The following is a 19353-nucleotide window of genomic DNA, read 5'->3' on the forward strand; positions in this document are numbered from 1 at the left end:
CTCTTTATATCCTATATAAACATAGAAAATAGTGTGGAAACACGGGTGTGTGCCTTCAAAAGAGTTTTATATAGTTGTAAAACAAGATTTTTTATAGAGGGTACAGAATCATTATATAACCCAATGAAACCAGAAGTTACTGCCATATTCAAATAAATGTTCTTCCTAGTAACAATTGTGAGCACCTTTTCTTAAATGATTAAACAATAATAAAAAAGAAAGAGGTGTAATTGTCGAAGTTTCGGTCTAATTAAAGCTTTTGTCCACTAGACGATCTTAAAAAAAAGGAAGAAAAATAGGGGCATTATTTAAATAAAAAAAAATAAAAAAAAGCCATAGTCAAATAAGGATTCTTCACTTCCACAAATCATGCCCAATAGGTTACAGAAAAAACGATGGTGACTTAAAAGGGACTTATTGTCACTTACTTCAAGGTATATACAAAGGGATTTAGTAATCCAAATTAAATTAGGACTTTGAAGGCATTTCGATTTGGACCCGTGTTTCCACACTGTTTTCTATTATATAAGATTTATACATGTAAAAATAATTGCAATTGGTTTTTGGATATACACCATCTACTGACAAGCAAATTAAGATAGCCTTTCAAGACTGAGTGTATGAATTGATCTAAGTGTCTAGTTTAGTAAATACCTTGTAGGCGTACTTACCTGCCAATATTACTTGCCCAAGCCGTCAAGGATAGATTGGGTTCCCCATTGTTGTTGATATCACTTTAGATCCAGCACTGGGCACAAACAACAATACAATAGATTCCTTCTCCCTGTTCTCCTATGAGAAGTGGCACTGCTTTCTTTTGCATCAGTGTTCTGATTCTTTCTGTTAAAGCCTGGGCCTTGCATCTGTTTCTGGGAATAGGTTCAGAGATGCAGTCCAAATTTTTAGGCATAGAGACGAAGTCTACATAGTAGCCTTATCGACCTACATCCAAAACCAATTCATCTGTGTTATCCGCTTCCCATGCAGTCAAAAGGCTCTGGATACATCCGCCCACTGGATCTGCATCCTTCATCACCCTTCAGTAGTTAGGAGTGCTTCCCTTTATTCTGTGAAGGACATATTTGGAATGTACCAGTTGTCTTTTCAGAGGAATGCTTGCTGCTTGTTTCCCACCACCCAGATTAGGAAGAACCTAAATACATTCCTTATACGGCTAATCATGTTTCCTGTCTTTAAACACTTTTGTGAGCATTTGAACCAACTGGTCTCTCCACAGCTTAATGCATATGCATTGAAACTTTAGTAGAGCTGCCTTGTCTGCACTATCTGCTTTTCAATTTCTCATCCACATGTGTCTTCTGGCTACCACTAAAGCTCCAGATGGTAAACCAGAAGCCCTTAGTCCATCACAAGCAACATCTGAAGCTGAGCTCTCTGTTCCATCTGAGGCAGAAGATCAGAACAGTCTTCTCCCTTCTGCATTGCTCTCGCTAGACTCTGGAAATCCTTACATAAGGGCTGTGCTGTGCCGCATGTATTCCCAATCTCTGGGCCTTGTATCCACTTGTCGGCCTGATCCACCAGAAAGCATTCTTCTGGATTTACAGATGTTTGTCCCATCAGGCTCACCAACATAGAGCATCTTCCGTGACATCCCGTGCATGAAGTGGGGAATAGTTCGATGAACCAAATCATGCCATTTTCTTTGAATAACAGATTTTATCCTGGCGTACAAAACTAGAGCTGGATCAGAAAGTGTATCACATTGAGGAAAAAATACTGAGCTGAATTTTTGTACAGATACCATGTCAGGAAAGCCCAGATACTCTCTTGGATGATACAGAGCAGTACCGGGCTCTTCAGGACAAACATATTTGCCACACTAAGAAGGCCAGCTTCCTCCTCTAAAGAGCTGTACTAGGAATAATTCTGCTTTGCTCTTACAGCCGATGAAGCTTTTGCCACTGAATGCAATACAATAAAAAATAAATGGTTTAAAAAAATATATACAGGTTTCTGAGGATGCTTAGAGACCGGAGAAAGTGTAAGTCGGGTTCTACTCCTTCTGGTTATTCTCTCATTAGAAAACACCAAGAAGTTCTGTTTAGGCACCAATTTCCCCCTCAACCACCATCTTAATACTGATAAGGAATAGAAGCTGCGTAATAGTGTTAAAGGGTGCCTTATAAGCAAATTGGAGGCTAACTAATATCCAGTCAACAAGCAGTAAGCCATCTTTAGAGAGGGCAGAAAAAGCTGGGAAATGCAACCACTAAAAATATTAAAATTCTGTTTTTCAAGAGATTAAACCCCTGAAACATTCTCATGAATGAGATAGAGACAGTGGACCCTGAATACTACACATTGGAACATTCTTCCTACCCTACATAAAACACATTACTCAACTGTGCTTACCTGTGGATGGGATATGAAAATTGTAGGCTTACCTCTCCTGCCAGGTAGCTGCCTTCACTCTTGTTAGAAACCTAATGTCAGATACATTGTGGAATAGCATACCAGAGGCATCTAGGCGTGAATGCCCACTCTGTCTTCTCCACCTCCATGGCATAAGGACTGGAATAAGGAATGGAACTAGGAGGTAATGTCCACCATTAGTCCAAGAATGGGGAAGAAGTCTTTCCAACTCACATGGTGCCAACTTTTGAGTCCCATGATATTGACTCTCTTTACATGGTCACATGATGAAGGTCCAATATCACATAGCGGAACACAGGGTCAACTAGAAACCCCTGCAGAGAGTGCAGTTCCAGCTTGTGTTTGAAGCCTGCGCACAACCAAAGTCCAGTTTGGTTTTTGAAACCTCCCCAGGATTTCGGTGGCAGCCTCAGAATCTTTTTTTCTTTGGTGGGCGGGCCACTGGAAGAGCATCTTAGGTAGTGTTCAGCCCAAAAACCTGAACCTCCAAAGCGCCGCCCCGCCTTCCACATCAAGAAAGGTTTTAACAAATTGTCAGGTCAGAAGTCTGATCTATGTCTCTTTCATGGGATAGGCTCAAGAGTCAAATATGTAAATGGAAGTAATTTACATTGGCAATGCTTATCCTAAAAATCTGGCATGGATCGCGTGCTACAGACGAATGTTGGGCAACCCATTAAAATTGTTCTACAAATGACAGAGCAGCTGTTGTTTTGTAAACCAGGGATGTCTCCAAGCTAAACTCTGAGCGAGGGATTCATTACAGACCACCAAAGATATGCCATTTTGGTACCCAATGTGGGGTAGTCCCAAAATGAATGGCCTTAACAGCAAATCTTGACACCTTCAAACACAACTGGATCTGGATATATGACGTTACCACGCGTTCTTTTACCACGCAGACCATTACCACGCATTTTTTACAACGCAGGACCCTTTACCACGAATACCTTTACAACGCAATACACTACAACGCAGGTACTATTACAACGCATACCATTACAACGTAAGTATAGGTAAGTAAATAATATGGTAAAATAATGTAATTATTAATAATATTTTTTTTAATTAATAAATTATTATGTTAATATTTAATATTTTAATTATTTATATTAATATTTATTTATTAATTTTTAAATATATATGTTAAAAATACCCCTGTACCCCAAAACCCAAACCCAGCCCTGAAACCTAAAAATACCCCTGAACCCCAAAACCCAAACCCAGCCCTGAAACCTAAAAATACACCTGTACCCCAAAACCCAAACCCAACCCTGAAACCTAAAAATACCCCTGTACCCCAAAACCCAAATCCAGCCCTGAACCCTAAAAATACCCCTGTACCCCAAAAACTGAAAACTGACCCTGAACCCTGAAAATACCCCTTTACTCAAAAACTGAAAACTAACCCTGAACCCTAAAAATACCCCTTTACCCAAAAACTGAAAACTGACCCTGAACCCTAAAAATACCCCTTTACCCAAAAACTGAAAACTGACCCTGAACCCTAAAAATACCCATTTACCTAAAACCCAAACCTAAAATATTTTAAATAAAATTATATACTTACCAATACTTACGTTGTAATGGTATGCGTTGTAAAGGTATCTGCGTTGTAAATACCTGCGTTGTAATGGTATGCGTGGTAAAGGGTCCTGCGTTGTAAAAGTTGCGTGGTAAAGGTAGGTCGTGATAAAAGTTGCGTGGTAAAGGTTGTATACCCTGGATCTTGATAGAGAAATTAGAATTCCACAATGTCACTTCCACGTCCCTGCTTTACATATTTATTTGGGAAATCTTCTCTGGAATGTTGGCATTATAGCGCATAGCCTCCTCATGGAACTAGCAAATTATGTTTTCTAAAAGATGGGCATTATGATGGCCTGTCACCACTCCTTTTTCAACAAGCATTGAAAAAATCTGGGTCTCACCTTTTGAGGTCGAGCCTAGAGTCAGCGCGCATGCACTGCTCTGCGAGACTTGTTGTAGTGGAGAAGGGAATAGAAGCCCCGCCCCCTCTCTGCCCATATTTGCCATTGGCTTGTGTCATTATCCTTCCTAAATGCTGGCTTCTGATTCGAAAATAGGCTTGTTAGTCCCTCCTTAGTACCACCTCGTCTTCATTTCTCACCTCCCATGGAAACTGGCACTTTTACTTCGGTTGTTACATGGTACCTGTTATTTTGTCTTTTAGCACTATTTTCTTTATCAAGCTTCTCCAACTGCAAGCATAATGTGCTTTGGTGGATTCTTTACAACCCTGTTCTCCCTATTGTTGCTGTGCCTTCTTTACCCCCCTCTGTGCCTTTTTTACCATGCCCTCCCTCCTGTTGTCCGTGCCTTCTTTACCCCCCCACCCTCCCTCCCATTGTCATACCTTATTTACACCCCCATTGTCCGTGCCTTTTTAGGTCTCACCTAAGCAGCACGCATGTGCTGCTCTAGGAGATGACCTTTAGAAATTAGTCAGCTCAGCTCTTTTCAAGCACTCGTGCTTGTGCTGGCATCAAACTTGCGGGAGTGAGCCGTGCTGAAAACAAATATGATCTCCGCGGTGCTGGGCTCGGAGTGCCGGGAGTGCCATGTGACCAGCGCTAGTTTCTTTTAGCAAGTAACGAGCAAGCCTCCCCCATAAGTTTATTTTTCATGTAACAAACCTTCCGCCCGCAATACCCCGGCTAATTCAGGCCCTCTAGTAGGAGCTGGTGCTGCGCATCACAGCTGCTCTTTGTGTCTGGGACATCAGTAGCCTGGCATCGGCGGGCGCGGGCACAGAGCGCCCTTGTGTGTGTGTAAAGGGGGCTTCTCATTCATGTTGGCTCTTCAACTGCACGTCTGCTCTTTCGGTGGCTTTGTGTTACATTTTTCTTTACATAAAAAAGAATTATACACCTTTCCTGCAAGGGCAATGCCTTTTTGGCTACCTTTACCTTAAGTAGAAGTACAATAGTGAAAAAATAAAACTCTCAAAGGTCCCTGGTGCATGCATTAGTGGCTCACCCAGTCCAGGTTTTAACTTTCCGTTCTGGGGTGTGTAAATCGTTTTATCGCATTTCGTTTTCCTTCAAAGTATTTCAGTTTACCAGCTGTTTTCCTTCTGTACTGCTCCCCACTGTGCCACACTCCAGGTTGATTTCTGTTGCCTGTTTGCTGCTCTTTTGCCCTCTGTGTTGTACTTTCCTTTGTGTACCTCTCCCCCTCCCCATATGCTTTCGCATACATACTCTCCACATGTGTGTCTCTAACCAATGTGCTGCTCTTTGCCCTGCTCTTCACTTTCCTCTCTCTCTCTCCCTTGAGCGTAGTTTCCCCTTCCCTCTCTAACGCTTCCTACACCTGTGCCCTCAATGTTGATTCGCCCCCCCAACCCTGCTTTGTCTCCTTGTGTTGCTTCCTTCCACACTCGCCCCACCTGTGTTGGTTCCCTTCACACGCGCCTAAATTAGAAAGGAATGCTTTCCCGTTTATAATTTTTTTTATATACTGATCCAACCAGAATCAATAAAGAAAAAGAAGCGCTAATATTTTGTAGACATGGGCATGCATGCTGATGCGTCATTGTGCATTTTTTTGTTTACTCTTAAGCTATGCTGTTCAACATTGTGGACACTGTACAGAATCGCTAAAAACCATTGGCAAAGGCAATGAATACAAAAGTTAGGATTAATTGGCTTTGCCAATGCTTGCGTGAAGCACCCTTGCCTGAAAATAAGCCCATATACTAATTATTAGCTCATACAATAAAAATACATTTGATCTACAAGCATATGGCCGTCACTTTTAGATGGCATGAGTTCTATTTTTATTGTCACAGGTTGCTATGCTACAGACTTTTGCTAATGCTTTGTTTCTTTTTTCCGATGTAACTTCTGCCACTTTATTACAAATTTAACAGCTAAAAGTTAGCACTTAGTAGCAATCGTCTAATCCTCCTTGCTACTCTCTGACACAAGTCAAATGAATTTAGAGATGTGTCTTCCCGGATTGCTGGGGCTTGGCTTTAAACGGAAGGCAGCGCATGAGCTGTCAGCTTGCACGAGCACCGACATTTCTGTTTTGCCACATGCATCCAAACAACCGGACATCTTCTCTGATAACTGCCCCACTTCCTGTCCCTTAGCTCTTTCATTCCCGTCTTGTCCACCAGTAACACCTCCTGCTGTCTCTCACCCTCATAGTTGAGTAATTTCCTGTCTCTATCCAACTTCCTTGCCCCTCCCAACCTTCCCTCTCCCATGCAGGTTGTACCTGCACGTGGCGCTGTGCCAGTGTGACACCTCCAGCCTGCATTGGCTTTCTTTTCAACACAACTTTCCATGCTGGAATTGTCTGAGCTCACTCAGAATAATGTGCTGCATGACTAACCACTTATAATGTCTAAAAGGCGAGACCTATTGGCTATGCCAATGCTTCTTTAATTTTTTGTCTTTGCCTTCTTTTTCTGTTTGTGGCATATGCTTACAAATAGATTCTTTTTTATAAATAACCAGGGCATCAGCTTGCCAAGCCCAGACTTGTTGGTTTTGCCGCAGGCAACCGTATGAGACACAGAGTCTGGCAACCCCCAAAGGGTAATCTTACAATTTATAAGTGAGTTAAAGTGTATTGTGGTCAGTTGGATGTGACCTCTCCCTTCCTTGTTAGCTGTATCTGCCAGTGGGAAACGTTGGAGCCTGATGATGAGTTTTGAGTATCCCAATTCAAAGCTGTGCGAGGCTCATCAAGAGCTCCCTTCCGGCTGCCATGTTTACACTGCAGGAAGCAGGGCTGTGGCATCTTAACCCCTTGGGCGCGGCCGCGATTCGGCGCCTGTGCGGCGTTTTTCAAAGTGGGCGGGTTTATGACGGCCCCCAGCCGTCATCAGCACACGAGCCCCATGATGCATGACGGCTGGGGGCCGTCATCAGCATCGAAGGGGTTAAACATGTCACGGACGTTAGCAGTAACTGCGTAGGCAAGTAAATATAAACACAGGCACGGGTGACAACACCCATTGGTACGGTTTACGCCACGCCTGGGCTTCTAACTCCTCCAAAAATAGTGAGGCATGTTATCAAGGAGCGGTGTTAAAATTATCGCCGTTTTATCGGCAGGGAACTGCCAATAAAACGGCGATAATGGGCTTGATAATACGCCCTTGTTAATTCCCATAGAAGCCCAGGTTCTGGTATTAACCAAGGCTTCTATGGGAATTAACAAGGGCGTATTATCAAGCCCCTTATCGGTGTTTTATCAGCAGTTTCCTGCCGATAAAACGGCAATAATTTTAACACCGGTGCTTGATAATATGCCCCAATGTCCCATAAAGTTGTGTGGGCGCTGAGCAGCCCGTGGCAGTACTTTCGGGCAAAATTTTAAACTGCTTCACTGAAAATCGTTGTTTCGTTCAATGCAAAGAGATTTGACAAGACAAAAATGATTGAACTGAAAAACCCATACAAAGAGCTAATTTACACACAGCCTTTTAATCCATGGTGGAAATTGTAACACCATGTTATGTGAGTGCCCATTAGCCTCACTCAAGCTGGTCACCTCACCGACATACAAATGCCAAGTTAGAGAGGATTTGCAGAGAAACACTTTACCGATGTCTGAATTCGAGGTGGACCCCGTGCACATGAGAGCGCAGTAGAATTCTTACCTCTGGAAGAGGTCTCGATCCAGTAGAGCCCCGCTGCTCAACTCCTGGACGGCTTCATTCAACAGCCCCATACAGTCCCGCAGTCGAGGGTCATTGGTCCTCAGTCCTGTGGCCTCCAGCGCCTAGGAAAAGGAAAGAAATCCTCGACACATCAGAGACTGCGACAGTTCAGAGCAAGATTGCTATCCATTGTGGTCTCTGACTCTGAGTAGAAAAATCTGACCACTTCTTTTGTTTATGACTCACATTCTGAGTGTGTTGTATGCCCTGGCACAGCTCTACAACCCAAAGAGTATTTTATGGAGGTAATGGTTCCACTTAATCTCGCTTCAAAAAAAGATCATCTATAATGGAGGGGCTTTTTGCAGCCCCTATACGCCAAGCCCCATAATCTATGGCGGCACGGTTTCAGAAAAAAAGCCAGTCGATAAAAACGTTGAAACTGAGACACGTCACAGCTGGAATATTAAAATGGCTGTACTCTGGATTGCACAGACAAGCGTCACAGACAGTAGCCGTGACGCCTAGTGGTTAACCACATTTAATCATTTGAGGCCAGATGTGCGACCATTTGCTTTTGCGACTCGCAAATTTTGAAAAATTACGAGTCTCAATTTGCGAGTCGCAAAGGCAAATGTACAACAGTGTCAGAGAGGCACTGTTGACGATTCCCAATGGGGTCTCAAAAAGTGAGGCTCATGAATATTAATGAGCCACTCATAATTTGCGAGCCCATTGGGAATGGCTGTCCCTCCCAAAGATGGTGGCCTGCTGGGCTCAGCAGACCTCCATGTATGGGACTGCTTTTAAATCAGTTTTTTAATTTTTTTAAATGCAGCCCGTTTTCCTTAAAGGAAAACGGTATGCATTTAAAAAAAATAAAAATAAACTTTTCGTTTCAATTTTTTAAGGGCAGGCAGTGGTCCCTGGGACCACTGCCTGCCCTTAAAAAATATTTTCTCATGCATTCCCAAAGGAGAAGGGCTCACCTGACCGCTACCTGTTTGCGAATGCTTTACTACCTACTTGAAGTAGGTGGTAAATTGCAACTGTTTTGCGACCTTAATTGCAGTCGCAAAACAGTCATACATAGGGCTCAGACTCGCTATCAGGAAGGGATGCACTTGAAACACCCCTTCCTAATAGCAAGTCGCAAACCCTAAATTAGTGAGTCACAAATAAATTTGCGACTCGCTAATTAGGGTCTGTACATGGCCCTTAGGTCAGTGCAGTAGTGACACACAGAATGTACTCATACTTTGTAATATTGGCTAAGGTCGTTGAGGGAAACCACAGCCCAGTTACGTGATGTCACGGATTTAGCTGAGATTCTGAAGAAAGAAGAAAGGGGTGCAGCAGTGACACCTGTGGCCACTCAGAGTATGACACTGGTCGAATGAAACTGCCTTATGGGTAAAACACGTTACAGTAAAAAGTAAAGTAAAGTCCACATTTGTAAAGCGCACAATCACCCGTTGGGGTCTCTAGGCGCTGGGGGGCCGTCGGGAAGATTAAGCGAGCTATTGCCCAGAGTCACATGGTGCTGGGCTGACCTGCCGCCGTAGCCGGGGATCGAACCGTGGTCCCCAGATTCCAGCGTCAGTCGCCCTGGCCGCGGCGCCACACCTCTTCCACGTAGGTAGAGGGACCCCACCGGAAAGGGGACAGTGTGGAAATATGGGGGAAAAGGCCTGTGTTATTTCAGTGGTAAACCAGTAAAGGGTGGTGGTGGTATGCTGATGCATGGCAGAAGGCAAGAATAATCGGGCACCAACGGAAAGAGCTTGGGGGTATCAAGACCATGAATAGATGGGGGAGTATCCTGTCCCTCACTGAAGAGATGGGGGTACCATCACCCTGAGGAACGCTGGCTGCAACCCTAATAATACATGTGTGCAGGGAGTTTATTCTGGTATTCATTATTAAGGTACAGAGATCCAGCAGTGGTGTTAGGGAGTCAAGACTAGGGTATAAAAATAAGAAAATGGTTTTAGGGAAACTGAGAGTGGAGAAAATGTAGTCTTGCTTGCATTTGTTTTATCTCTGAATGCTTCTGTGTGCAGCTTTGCTGAAGAAAGGTATTAGAATATGTGACTATTGCACCACCCACGAATGGACAGGGCCAAGAGGCAGTCTTGGCACCCAAATGAAAAGTAGATTATGTACACAAATTGTGATTTGATATTTTTCCCACACTCTGTTTGGGCAGCACTTTGGTACGCACTTTTGGGGAAACGTATAGGAAGTGGTTCATAATACACTAACCATTTATTAAAAAAAAGACCACCTTGGCCACAAGAATAGCACATGGCGGCCTATAAACAAACTAGGTAGCCTTTTAGGACAGCCCTTGTCAGGTCAGTACTAGTCTATCTCTGTATCCCATACTTGGTGGAATGGAATAGGTCTATCGAGACGCAGAGACTAGAAGGCTATATCTCACCCGTGTGAACTTATAGATAGGAATGGTCTCCTGGCCTTCGCCGATTGTGTAGAAGAGGAGGTCTCCCAGGCGCTCCAACATGCTGCTCCCTCTCACGTCTCCCCTGATAAAAAAAATAAAAAAATTAGACAATTAACAGTCTCAAAACACCATCAGTACTACTAACGGAGTGCGGGCGAGTCTTGGTGGCGTTGGTAGTAGCAGTGTAGAGAGATGTGAATGTATTATTCTCATTCCCTGGTCCTTCTTGTCCACACTTCTTGTATTCCCCATCGCAAAACCCTTTCTCAAGGTTTCTTCACTCGCTTGCTTTCTTCTTTGGCCACCCTCTGCTCATTCTCTTTCCGCCACTAGCCCTTTTTACTTTCCAATGGCTGGCCTATAGAGTTTCAGTGTGGACTTTCCTTCTTTATAAATAAATAACAATTTATTGACTCGTTTGAGCAGCCTTTAGATGAGCTATACACTGAACAGCCACCAAGGCCTGCCAGCCGCACATCCACAATGCAATCTAACACAACGGTTCGTAACCTTAAGACTTCTGTTGACCCTCAATGAATAAGCAGATTCCCTGATTTGAACATCAAAACAATACAGAACAGCACAGAAACAAAAATACTTCAATCAAGTACACACATTTTGTTATTTTAATTCACTAACAAAAAGTATACAAAAATCAAAAGTTAAATTTTAATTGGACGTTGAAAATGTGATTTTATTTCTAAAAGGCAAATAAATATGCTAGTCTCCAGCATATCACTTTGTCTTTTTTTGCTCCTCATGCACTCTCTCTTTTTGTTGCGCACAGCAGTGCTTGAATTGTGCCAATCAAATCGTTTCTACGAGATTTGCTTTGGCGTACATGGGCTACTCACACAAATAAAGCTAAGGATACCAACTTAATTTTTAGCCTCCAGGTCAAATGTCTGGACTTTTTTTAGAGCATTCTAAGATTTTATTTTAATGTATATATACCTTATTAATCTTTTTAAATGATTTAATTTCTAAAGAGTTGCAGACCCCTGAGTAGGTGTCATGGAACCTAGGAGGGTCACAGATTCCAGGTTAAGAACCACTGTTCAAACCCAATATGACTTTGCAATATGATCATAGAGGCCTCTTTGAGTGACTGTGGATGTATTTCATCTTAGTGTCAAGTCACTTGTTTGTTTTTTGGTTGGTTGTAATAGACAGTAGTGAAGGAAGAAGTTCCTCCTGGCCCTAAGTAACAACAGTAAAGAACTTTTTTTCCTCCAGATGTCACAGCCTTGAAGCAAGTTGTTTTCTGCTGATGTTATGTCACCATAGTGCAGGGTAATGGCAGTAATGAAAATCATATTCTGCTAGCGCTGTTACAGGAGCAGAAGGAGCTTGGACCTGGCACAAACAGTCCTAATTGCCAGATTAAAGCAAACAGGTTCTCTCTCTCTTCTCTCTTCTAAACATAGGCCAGATATAGGGTCATTTATTAACCCCTTCACTGCGGCGGCAATTCCGCCGCAGTGCTAGGGGGGAGGGGGGGCGGCGCTCCTATGCTCGTGACGGAACCGCTCCGTCACGAGCCTCGGGCGCGCTGTGCTTGTGACGGAGCGGTTCCGTCACGGCCCCGCCCGCTCAATGGAACGTCCAGCGCAGGCGCGGAATCAGCGCCGCGCAGGCGCGCCGAGCGGGCCGTGACGGAACCACTCTGTCACCAGCACAGCGCGCCCGAGGCTCGTGACGGAGCGGTTCCGCCACGAGTATGGGAGGGGTTAAGGACTCTAATTCAGAAGCATAGAAGGTGTCAGCATGATCAGACCTCAGTAGAAGACTTGGAAAAAGAAAATAAGTGTTTAGCATAAAGCTTCACACTTGCAAGAATAGGGCAAGCGGAGAGGCCAGTACCTCTTGAAGTCTAAAGGGAATCTCTCCTGACTCTAAATGTGTGAACACCTATTTAAAAGTAACTGGAGATTCAGAAACCGCCTTATCTCCTTTCACACCACCAGGAGCCAATCAAGGCACTACTCGAGTGCATCTGCAATATCACTTCAGTTTCCCAATGTATCAAACTGAGACTGCGGTTCTCATCCTTGAACACCTTGCCATCCTGGTACATGATGAATAAAAGGCCTCTTTCAACAATTCTTTCTCCATCATCACTGCCAAGTGTTCCCTAAAGATCTCTCTCTTAACAGTCTAATACAGACAACAAACGTTTCTCTAACTAACAAAGTCATGATAATAAACCTGCAAAGGAAACAGAAAACATGCTGGCAAAGCAAAATGCATTTCAACTGAGACCTGTAGACAGGCTAACTTAACTAAGCATATAATGTGCACTTTGAATACATGATTATACATATGCACGTGTAACTTTGGGAATAAATGTAAAAGGTGAGTAAAAGAATACATGTTTACATATGCAAAAATACCATTAAGTGTAAGTGTAAAACTTGGATAAGGAATGCATGCCTTCGTGTTTAAACTGAACAAGTAGTGCACACATATTTAACTCTCTGGTACTGTTGATATATTTAATTAATATGTAGACAATTTCGCACACTTTAATAAAGATAAGGCACACAGTAAATATAATGTCGAATGCACGTATATAATTGCATTTTGTGACATATAGGGGTGGACTCTAAATTGTGCTGCTCCAAGGGCAATACACACTTTTATGTTGCAGAGTCACCTGATGCTAAACTCCACTAAAACAAAGATCTTTACTCACTGAGCATACCAGAATTATAATTTCACCATCTTCTGGCTTTAGGAACTCGGATCTGCCTCAAACACCTTTACATAAGGGAGGAATCTAGGGGTGATCATGGACTCCAACCTTTCTCCCCTCAACCAAAGGCCATCAAAGAGACCAGAAATCCATTCTTCACAATGCGACTTTTAACCAGGATCATTTCCTTAGGTTGTATGACAGAAGCATGCATGGCTGAACCATGTATGCCTCTACAATGCGGTCCCAACAACTAATGCATCTTAACCAAGCATTCCTTCATCACAAATGCCTTTACCATGCATGCCTTTACCACGCAATTTTGTTGTAAAGGCATGATTGGTAACAAGATATGCCTGGTACAGATCATCACTATTCCGACCCGCCCTCCTCGTCCCAAGCCCTAAAATCCTATATCCCTACCTTGCCCCCCCGTCCTGAGCCCTAACACCGACCCCACCCTGCCCTTAAAACTACCCCTCCCCCACCCTGAGGCCTAAAACCCAGCCCCCTACCTGCAACTACCCCAACCCCAGCCCCCCTGCCCTGAGCCCTAAAACTTACCCTGCGTTACCTGTAAAACTACCCCTAACCCTTCCCTGAGGCCTAAAACCCTGCCCGCTTTAAAGAAAATGACCCGACCCTCCTGTCCTTAGCCCTACAACCAACCCCCACCACTAAAAACTCCCTCCCAGACCCAGCACCCTACCATGAGCCCTAAAACCCTGTCCTCTTTTAAAAAGACTGCCCTAACACCCTGCTTTGAACCCTAAAACCGGCCCACCCCTAAAAACTGCCCCCCCCCAACCCGGTTCCAGTTCTTAAAACTACCCTGACCCTCCCCCTCGCCCTGAGACCTAAAGCCCAGTCCTGCTTCCAAAAACTACCCTGACCCGCCCGCCCTGAACCCTAAAACTGACCCCACCCCCTAAAAGCTACCCAGCCCCATTTACCTGTCTGTATCCGGAGCTTTCTGTTTCAATGCTTTCTCTTACTCTCTCCGCCCATCCGGACAATAGATTTCTATCTGCCTTAACCATGCATATGCGTGGTTAAGGCAAGCGTGGTTACACTTGTAAGAAAATGGCACGCGTGGCTGAGCCCACGTTGTAAAAGCTGTGTCCCTCTTTCCTAGCCTTGTGCTCCCCCACAGAGCTTTAGAATTGCCCTTCGTTGACTATGAATGGATCCAGACTGCTGCAGCGTGAATAGCACAAGACCTGAGCAGATGCAGCAACATCAGCCCTGCCTTCTAATTCTGGCCCTGGTGTCCGCTGTCTAGAAGAATCTCTTTCAACTCGCAACGTGACCCACCGGGCAGTCAACAGATTGGACCCATCTTCATCCTACCAAAAGTCAACCTCTGCAGTCGAAGGAGGCCTCTCAAATCCTGAATGCCACCACTCCTGATTATCCCTGCTCATAAAAACACAAACTGGAAGGTGATCCTTCGATGTATAGATTTACAAGATCTAAAACAGACTAGTGACCAACACATGCATAATCAACAACCACCTTGATATGAGAAAGGTCATAACCCAGGCAGTTTCCACAAACTTAATTCCAATTTGACTAAGCTCAAAAGAACCACTGGTCAATATATGCAAGTTGTGATCCTGTCTCTCCCACTCCTTCCGCTGCACTCCCTTATAAGACTCTGCGGCAATATGACCCCCCCTCCACATGCTTATGCAAAGCAATTCTCGAACCAGCATGTTTATCCCACATATCCCAAATTAAAGAACTTCACACAGCACGCACCTTTTAGATTTAACTAAAATCAACACTCTTTCAACCAGCCACTTCGAAAGGTGCCAAGGAACCCCAAAGAAATCAGAAGCACTCTACGACGTCAACAGAGTTACAAAGCGCTACATAAATGACATAAACTATGTAGCTCCTAACTAATCCACCCAGAAAGCACTTTGGAGCCCACAAAGGGTAAAATAATGCTATACATACCACTACAATATAATAAGACACAATTTGTACATGTTGGTCCAACCCTATAATGGTGAACCCTATAATGGCGAAGGTGAGTACAAATATTTTGGAGAACAATTTTCATAGAGTGGTAAACAATAGTTTGGGTTGAATCTAAATTATTCATCAATTGCATTTTTCCTACCTAATGGCATTCCCCCGGTAAAAGGGGGCAGGGTGTGGTGCGATTGATATGTCAGAGCAGTTAATTTCTGACGGGATTTGTAGGGATTCTTCAGATAAAGTTCGACCAAAGAGCACTCTCTGTGTCACAAATATGTGCAAACAGTTTAGTGAGTTGATCCAGACAGTAGGTTGCACCGGCATTAATGTTATCCTAAGTACACAATTGTGTCACTAAGTGTTCCTTCCCATGAACACCATCTGTTGCAAAACAAACAAATAGCCTCAGTGCTTAGTAGATAAGGTCAATTCCAAAACTAAAATAGCTTCCAGGTGGGAGTGAGGCTTCTGGACTGAAAGATTCATTGTAGCGAAGGCAATAAGGGCAGTTTAACGAACAAGGGTAAGTAATAAACAGCAGCAGTGGCATAGCCAGGGTCGGATTGGTAACGCGGGCACTCGGTAAATGGCCGAAGGGCCGGTAGTCGAGTTCCAGCTGTGGGCTGCTTTTGTGGGCAGCCTGGGGGCTGTCTGTGCTATTAGGATGCAGCCAGTGGGTGCCTGAGTGGCATTTCTAGAGGCAGCTGGGCAGAGGTATCACTCCCTTTCTTTCGCTGGGCCAGCCCATTAATGTATGCTAATTGAGCGGTGCAGCCCCCTGGGGCCTGAGCAGAAATGGTCTCACTTGCATTCATGTGTGGCTCAGCAGTGCAAACTAATCTGTGCATTTTCTTTTATCTAAGTGAAGTTAATAAAACACGCCCCCATCCCCTTTCTTTTCATAAAACTTCTCTAAAGCAGTGTTTTGTGGAAAGGCAATACGCATTAGCGGGCCACATTTTTTTGGTGTGTCCGGGCCGATTTATTTTTTTTTATTTATTTTTTATTTTTTTGGAAAACCTTTATTTGCACAATCAGGATATACATGCGTGGGCCCACAACCAATCCGGCCGGCCACAAGTCAATTAAATGATCAAAAGTCGGAATAAGCGACACAGGCCAGCTGGCAGGCAGGCAAACATATTTAAAACAGTAGGAAAGGACAAGCTACATTAACGGCCCAATATCAGGAACAATGAGGTCCATTTTATAATAAGGGGACAAGGCTTATGGCAGACACATAAAACTACGGAAAAAACCAATAAACAGAAATATACCCCCGCCAAAATGGGAAGAGGGGGGGGGGGGGGAGGAGGATGTGAAGACACGAGTCGATCGTAGCACAAAACAAACGCAAAATACATTAAAGAAGCATACAAGTACTACCAGCATCTCATGCCCCCCACCCAATAACACGCTAACAGATGCAAGGGGAACGGAGAAACTGCACGAGTCAAACCTACTCGCCATACTAGCCTGGGGAAAAAAGGGGGGGGGAAGGAGAGGGAGGAGGGAAAAGGGGGAAAAATAAGGGGGAAACTGAGGGAAGGAAACCAATAAGGGCAAAAACGGGGAAAGGGGAAGAAGGAGGAACAAAGAAAGGAAATATAAAAGGAGAAACACAATCGTGCAAGAAGGGCGCCACCCCGGGCCAAGCGTCCCGCGGCTAGTAATATGGAAAAAAGTAGAAAACAGGCGAAAAGTAGGGTATGGCAGTCGCGACGGAAACACCGAAACTGAGAAAGGTGGCATAGCAACAGACCCCAACCCACTCATGCCAGAGAAGCGAGGACAGAAGCGGCACCTCTATAAAGGGATAGAAAAGGGCCATAGAACCAAAAAAGAAAAAACATCTGAAAGACCCCGTCCACCCGTCCCACCCCGCACCCCTGCAGAAGGCTACGGCCTACCCTCCAAACAGCGTGCCTGTCGCCCTAATCCGAAACCCAAAATATAGTAAAGCAAGAAAGTAGGATAGGGAGACAAAAAGGAGGAGGAGAAGGAATATGAAACAAAAATAAAATGAGAGGGAGGAGCCAGAGGATACGAACAAACACACTCGGCTGCGACCCTCCCCCGACCATCAAATGAATGACCATCAAATCAGTACTACACCTTCACATACAGCAATAACCGCAGGGGGGGGAGGGGGAAAATTCAAACGTTTCACAATGTCGAGAATGTAAACATCAGTGCAACGGATAGGTAAACCAGCAGTCTATCAATGTTGTGCACCTTACCCCCAGCCCTTCCTAACCACGAAACCAACCCAATAAAGGATAACAGGAAGCGGACCACCCAGCGCAGAATAATCTGGATGTTGACTAGGGTTACGGCAGTGATGAAGATTAGGGAGAGCCACCAAACTAATGGAATACAAAAAGTCAATGAAGCAAGTCAATTGTAGTAGCAACGACAGGGCAAGCAAAAGCAAGCCGGAGTCCAGTGTCACAGTTCGACAATGCAAAGGTACCCCTCCAGGACAGAAGCCCGGATCCATCGAAGCGGGAGCAAACAGCGGTCCACCATAGTTCCCAGTTGTCCGGAAAGAAGCAGATCTCCGCGTCGTGTGCAAGTCATCGAAGCCCGGATGGTGAAAAACCGGAGGTTCAAAAGCCACCGGCCCATCAAGCTGCCGAAGAACAGCGGCAGCAACTCCTGGCGCAGCCGAAGGGGGCGAAGCAATGGAGGCATCAGGACGATAGGGGTGCATGAAGGAGCGGCGACCCAAAATGGCGGCGGGCCGCATGGGGCCGGTAGAAGCACCGGGGGCCAGGACAGCGTGTAAGGACATCAAGGCGTCCAGGACATCTCCGAGCGTGGGCGCTCGATCACACGCCCAGGCCCCCGCGCAATCCGGCCAGCAAAGTTCGTCGACACAGAGCGGAGCACCCCCCACGTTGGTGGTAGCCATTTTGTGAGTTTCGCCGCCCCGCACTCCACCGCGGGCCCCCAAACAGTTCCCAAATGTAGGACTTTACAGACCTCCAGAGGTTCCCAACAACGGCCTCACCGGCACAGAACGGTTAGGTGCCCGATGGGGGGGGGAGGTCCCCTCCGAACAGCGGCGGGCCCCACAGACGAGAGCCAGGCGCGGGGTCCAGGGCCGCCGGACAGAACAAAGGCGAAGGGACCCCTTCACACAGTCAGCCCCCAACACGTCTCGTCCCCCTCCAGCCGCACTGTCCACAAATCGGGGCTGGTTCAGGATCTCCGGGGCACACACACAACGGCTCCCACCAGTGGCTCTCTCTCGCGGCCGGGGCCAGCAATCTCAGCACCGCCGGTCGGGTCCCACCGGCGAGGTTCCGGTCTCGAGCGCCCGGAGGCCGAAACTTTCCGAGGGCACAACTGCAGACCCACAGCACGCAGGAGCCTCCGGACCAGACGGTGAGTAAGAGTGGGTCGTTAAATTCCAGAATCTGTAGTGAAGTATCGTCGCAGTACAGGATAAATTGCAGGATAGTCGAGGTTGGCCGGAGGGCCGACGGAGCCGAGCTAAAAGGCGGCCATTACGCTCTCGGGCTAGGCTCCTCCCTCCCCCGGGCCGATTTTTGATCCCAATCCAACCCTGGGCATAGCTAGCCCTATTGCCACCAAGAGTGGCCTCTAACTTTACCGCCCAGTGCAGGTAAGAGTGGGGGGTTGGGGAGTGGCAGCCGACAACCGACTTGTTCCCTTGGTGAGAGGCGGGGTTCGGGTGATGGCAGACAGACGACTTCTTCGGCGGGGGGATGATGGTGTTTGACTTTCTCACCTCCGCCGCTCCCAAAAGAGTGCTGCCCGGGCAGACCGCCCACACCCACCCTAGCTACGCCACTGAACAGCAGTCAAGGGAGTCTGGATTCTAGTCCTTTTCGACAGGCCCTGAAGAGGCCACTGGCTAAACTGGTCAGTTCTCTGATCACTCTCTAATGTCTACTCCTGCTGTTCCTGGCCATAAGGACCACTGTGCTGCTCATGGTTTAAAGATACTAGTATTTGTATCTGCACTCTCTGGAATAGACATACAGTCAGGGTTTACTTATTTATGTTCTTATTTATTCGAATTTGTAAATTGCTTTCAACCACAGCAGTGGCAAATAATGAACTCTAACAAAATGATGATATTTAGACAATGACATAACGGTACCGCACTCGAACAGGCAAAAAGGGTAATAGCGGGAAGCA

The 19353-nt window shown here is 45.5% G+C and overlaps 1 protein-coding gene across 2 annotated transcripts in view; it reads right to left on the reverse strand.

Moving 5' to 3' along the window:
- Nucleotides 1–19353, reverse strand: part of GLS2 (glutaminase 2) — a 324314-nt gene that overhangs the window by 240094 nt on the left and 64867 nt on the right. For both annotated transcript variants that reach the window (XM_078689104.1, XM_078689105.1), the window contains exons 2-3: nt 10482–10584; nt 8039–8160 (exon numbers count right to left, since the gene is read on the reverse strand). In XM_078689104.1, the coding sequence (XP_078545230.1) occupies nt 8039–8160; nt 10482–10584 (225 nt within the window). The remainder of the gene's footprint in view (nt 1–8038; nt 8161–10481; nt 10585–19353) is intronic.

The sequence above is a fragment of the Lissotriton helveticus genome, chromosome 1_1, assembly GCF_964261635.1.
Source record: "Lissotriton helveticus chromosome 1_1, aLisHel1.1, whole genome shotgun sequence".
In the NCBI taxonomy this organism is placed as follows: Eukaryota; Metazoa; Chordata; class Amphibia; order Caudata; family Salamandridae; genus Lissotriton; species Lissotriton helveticus.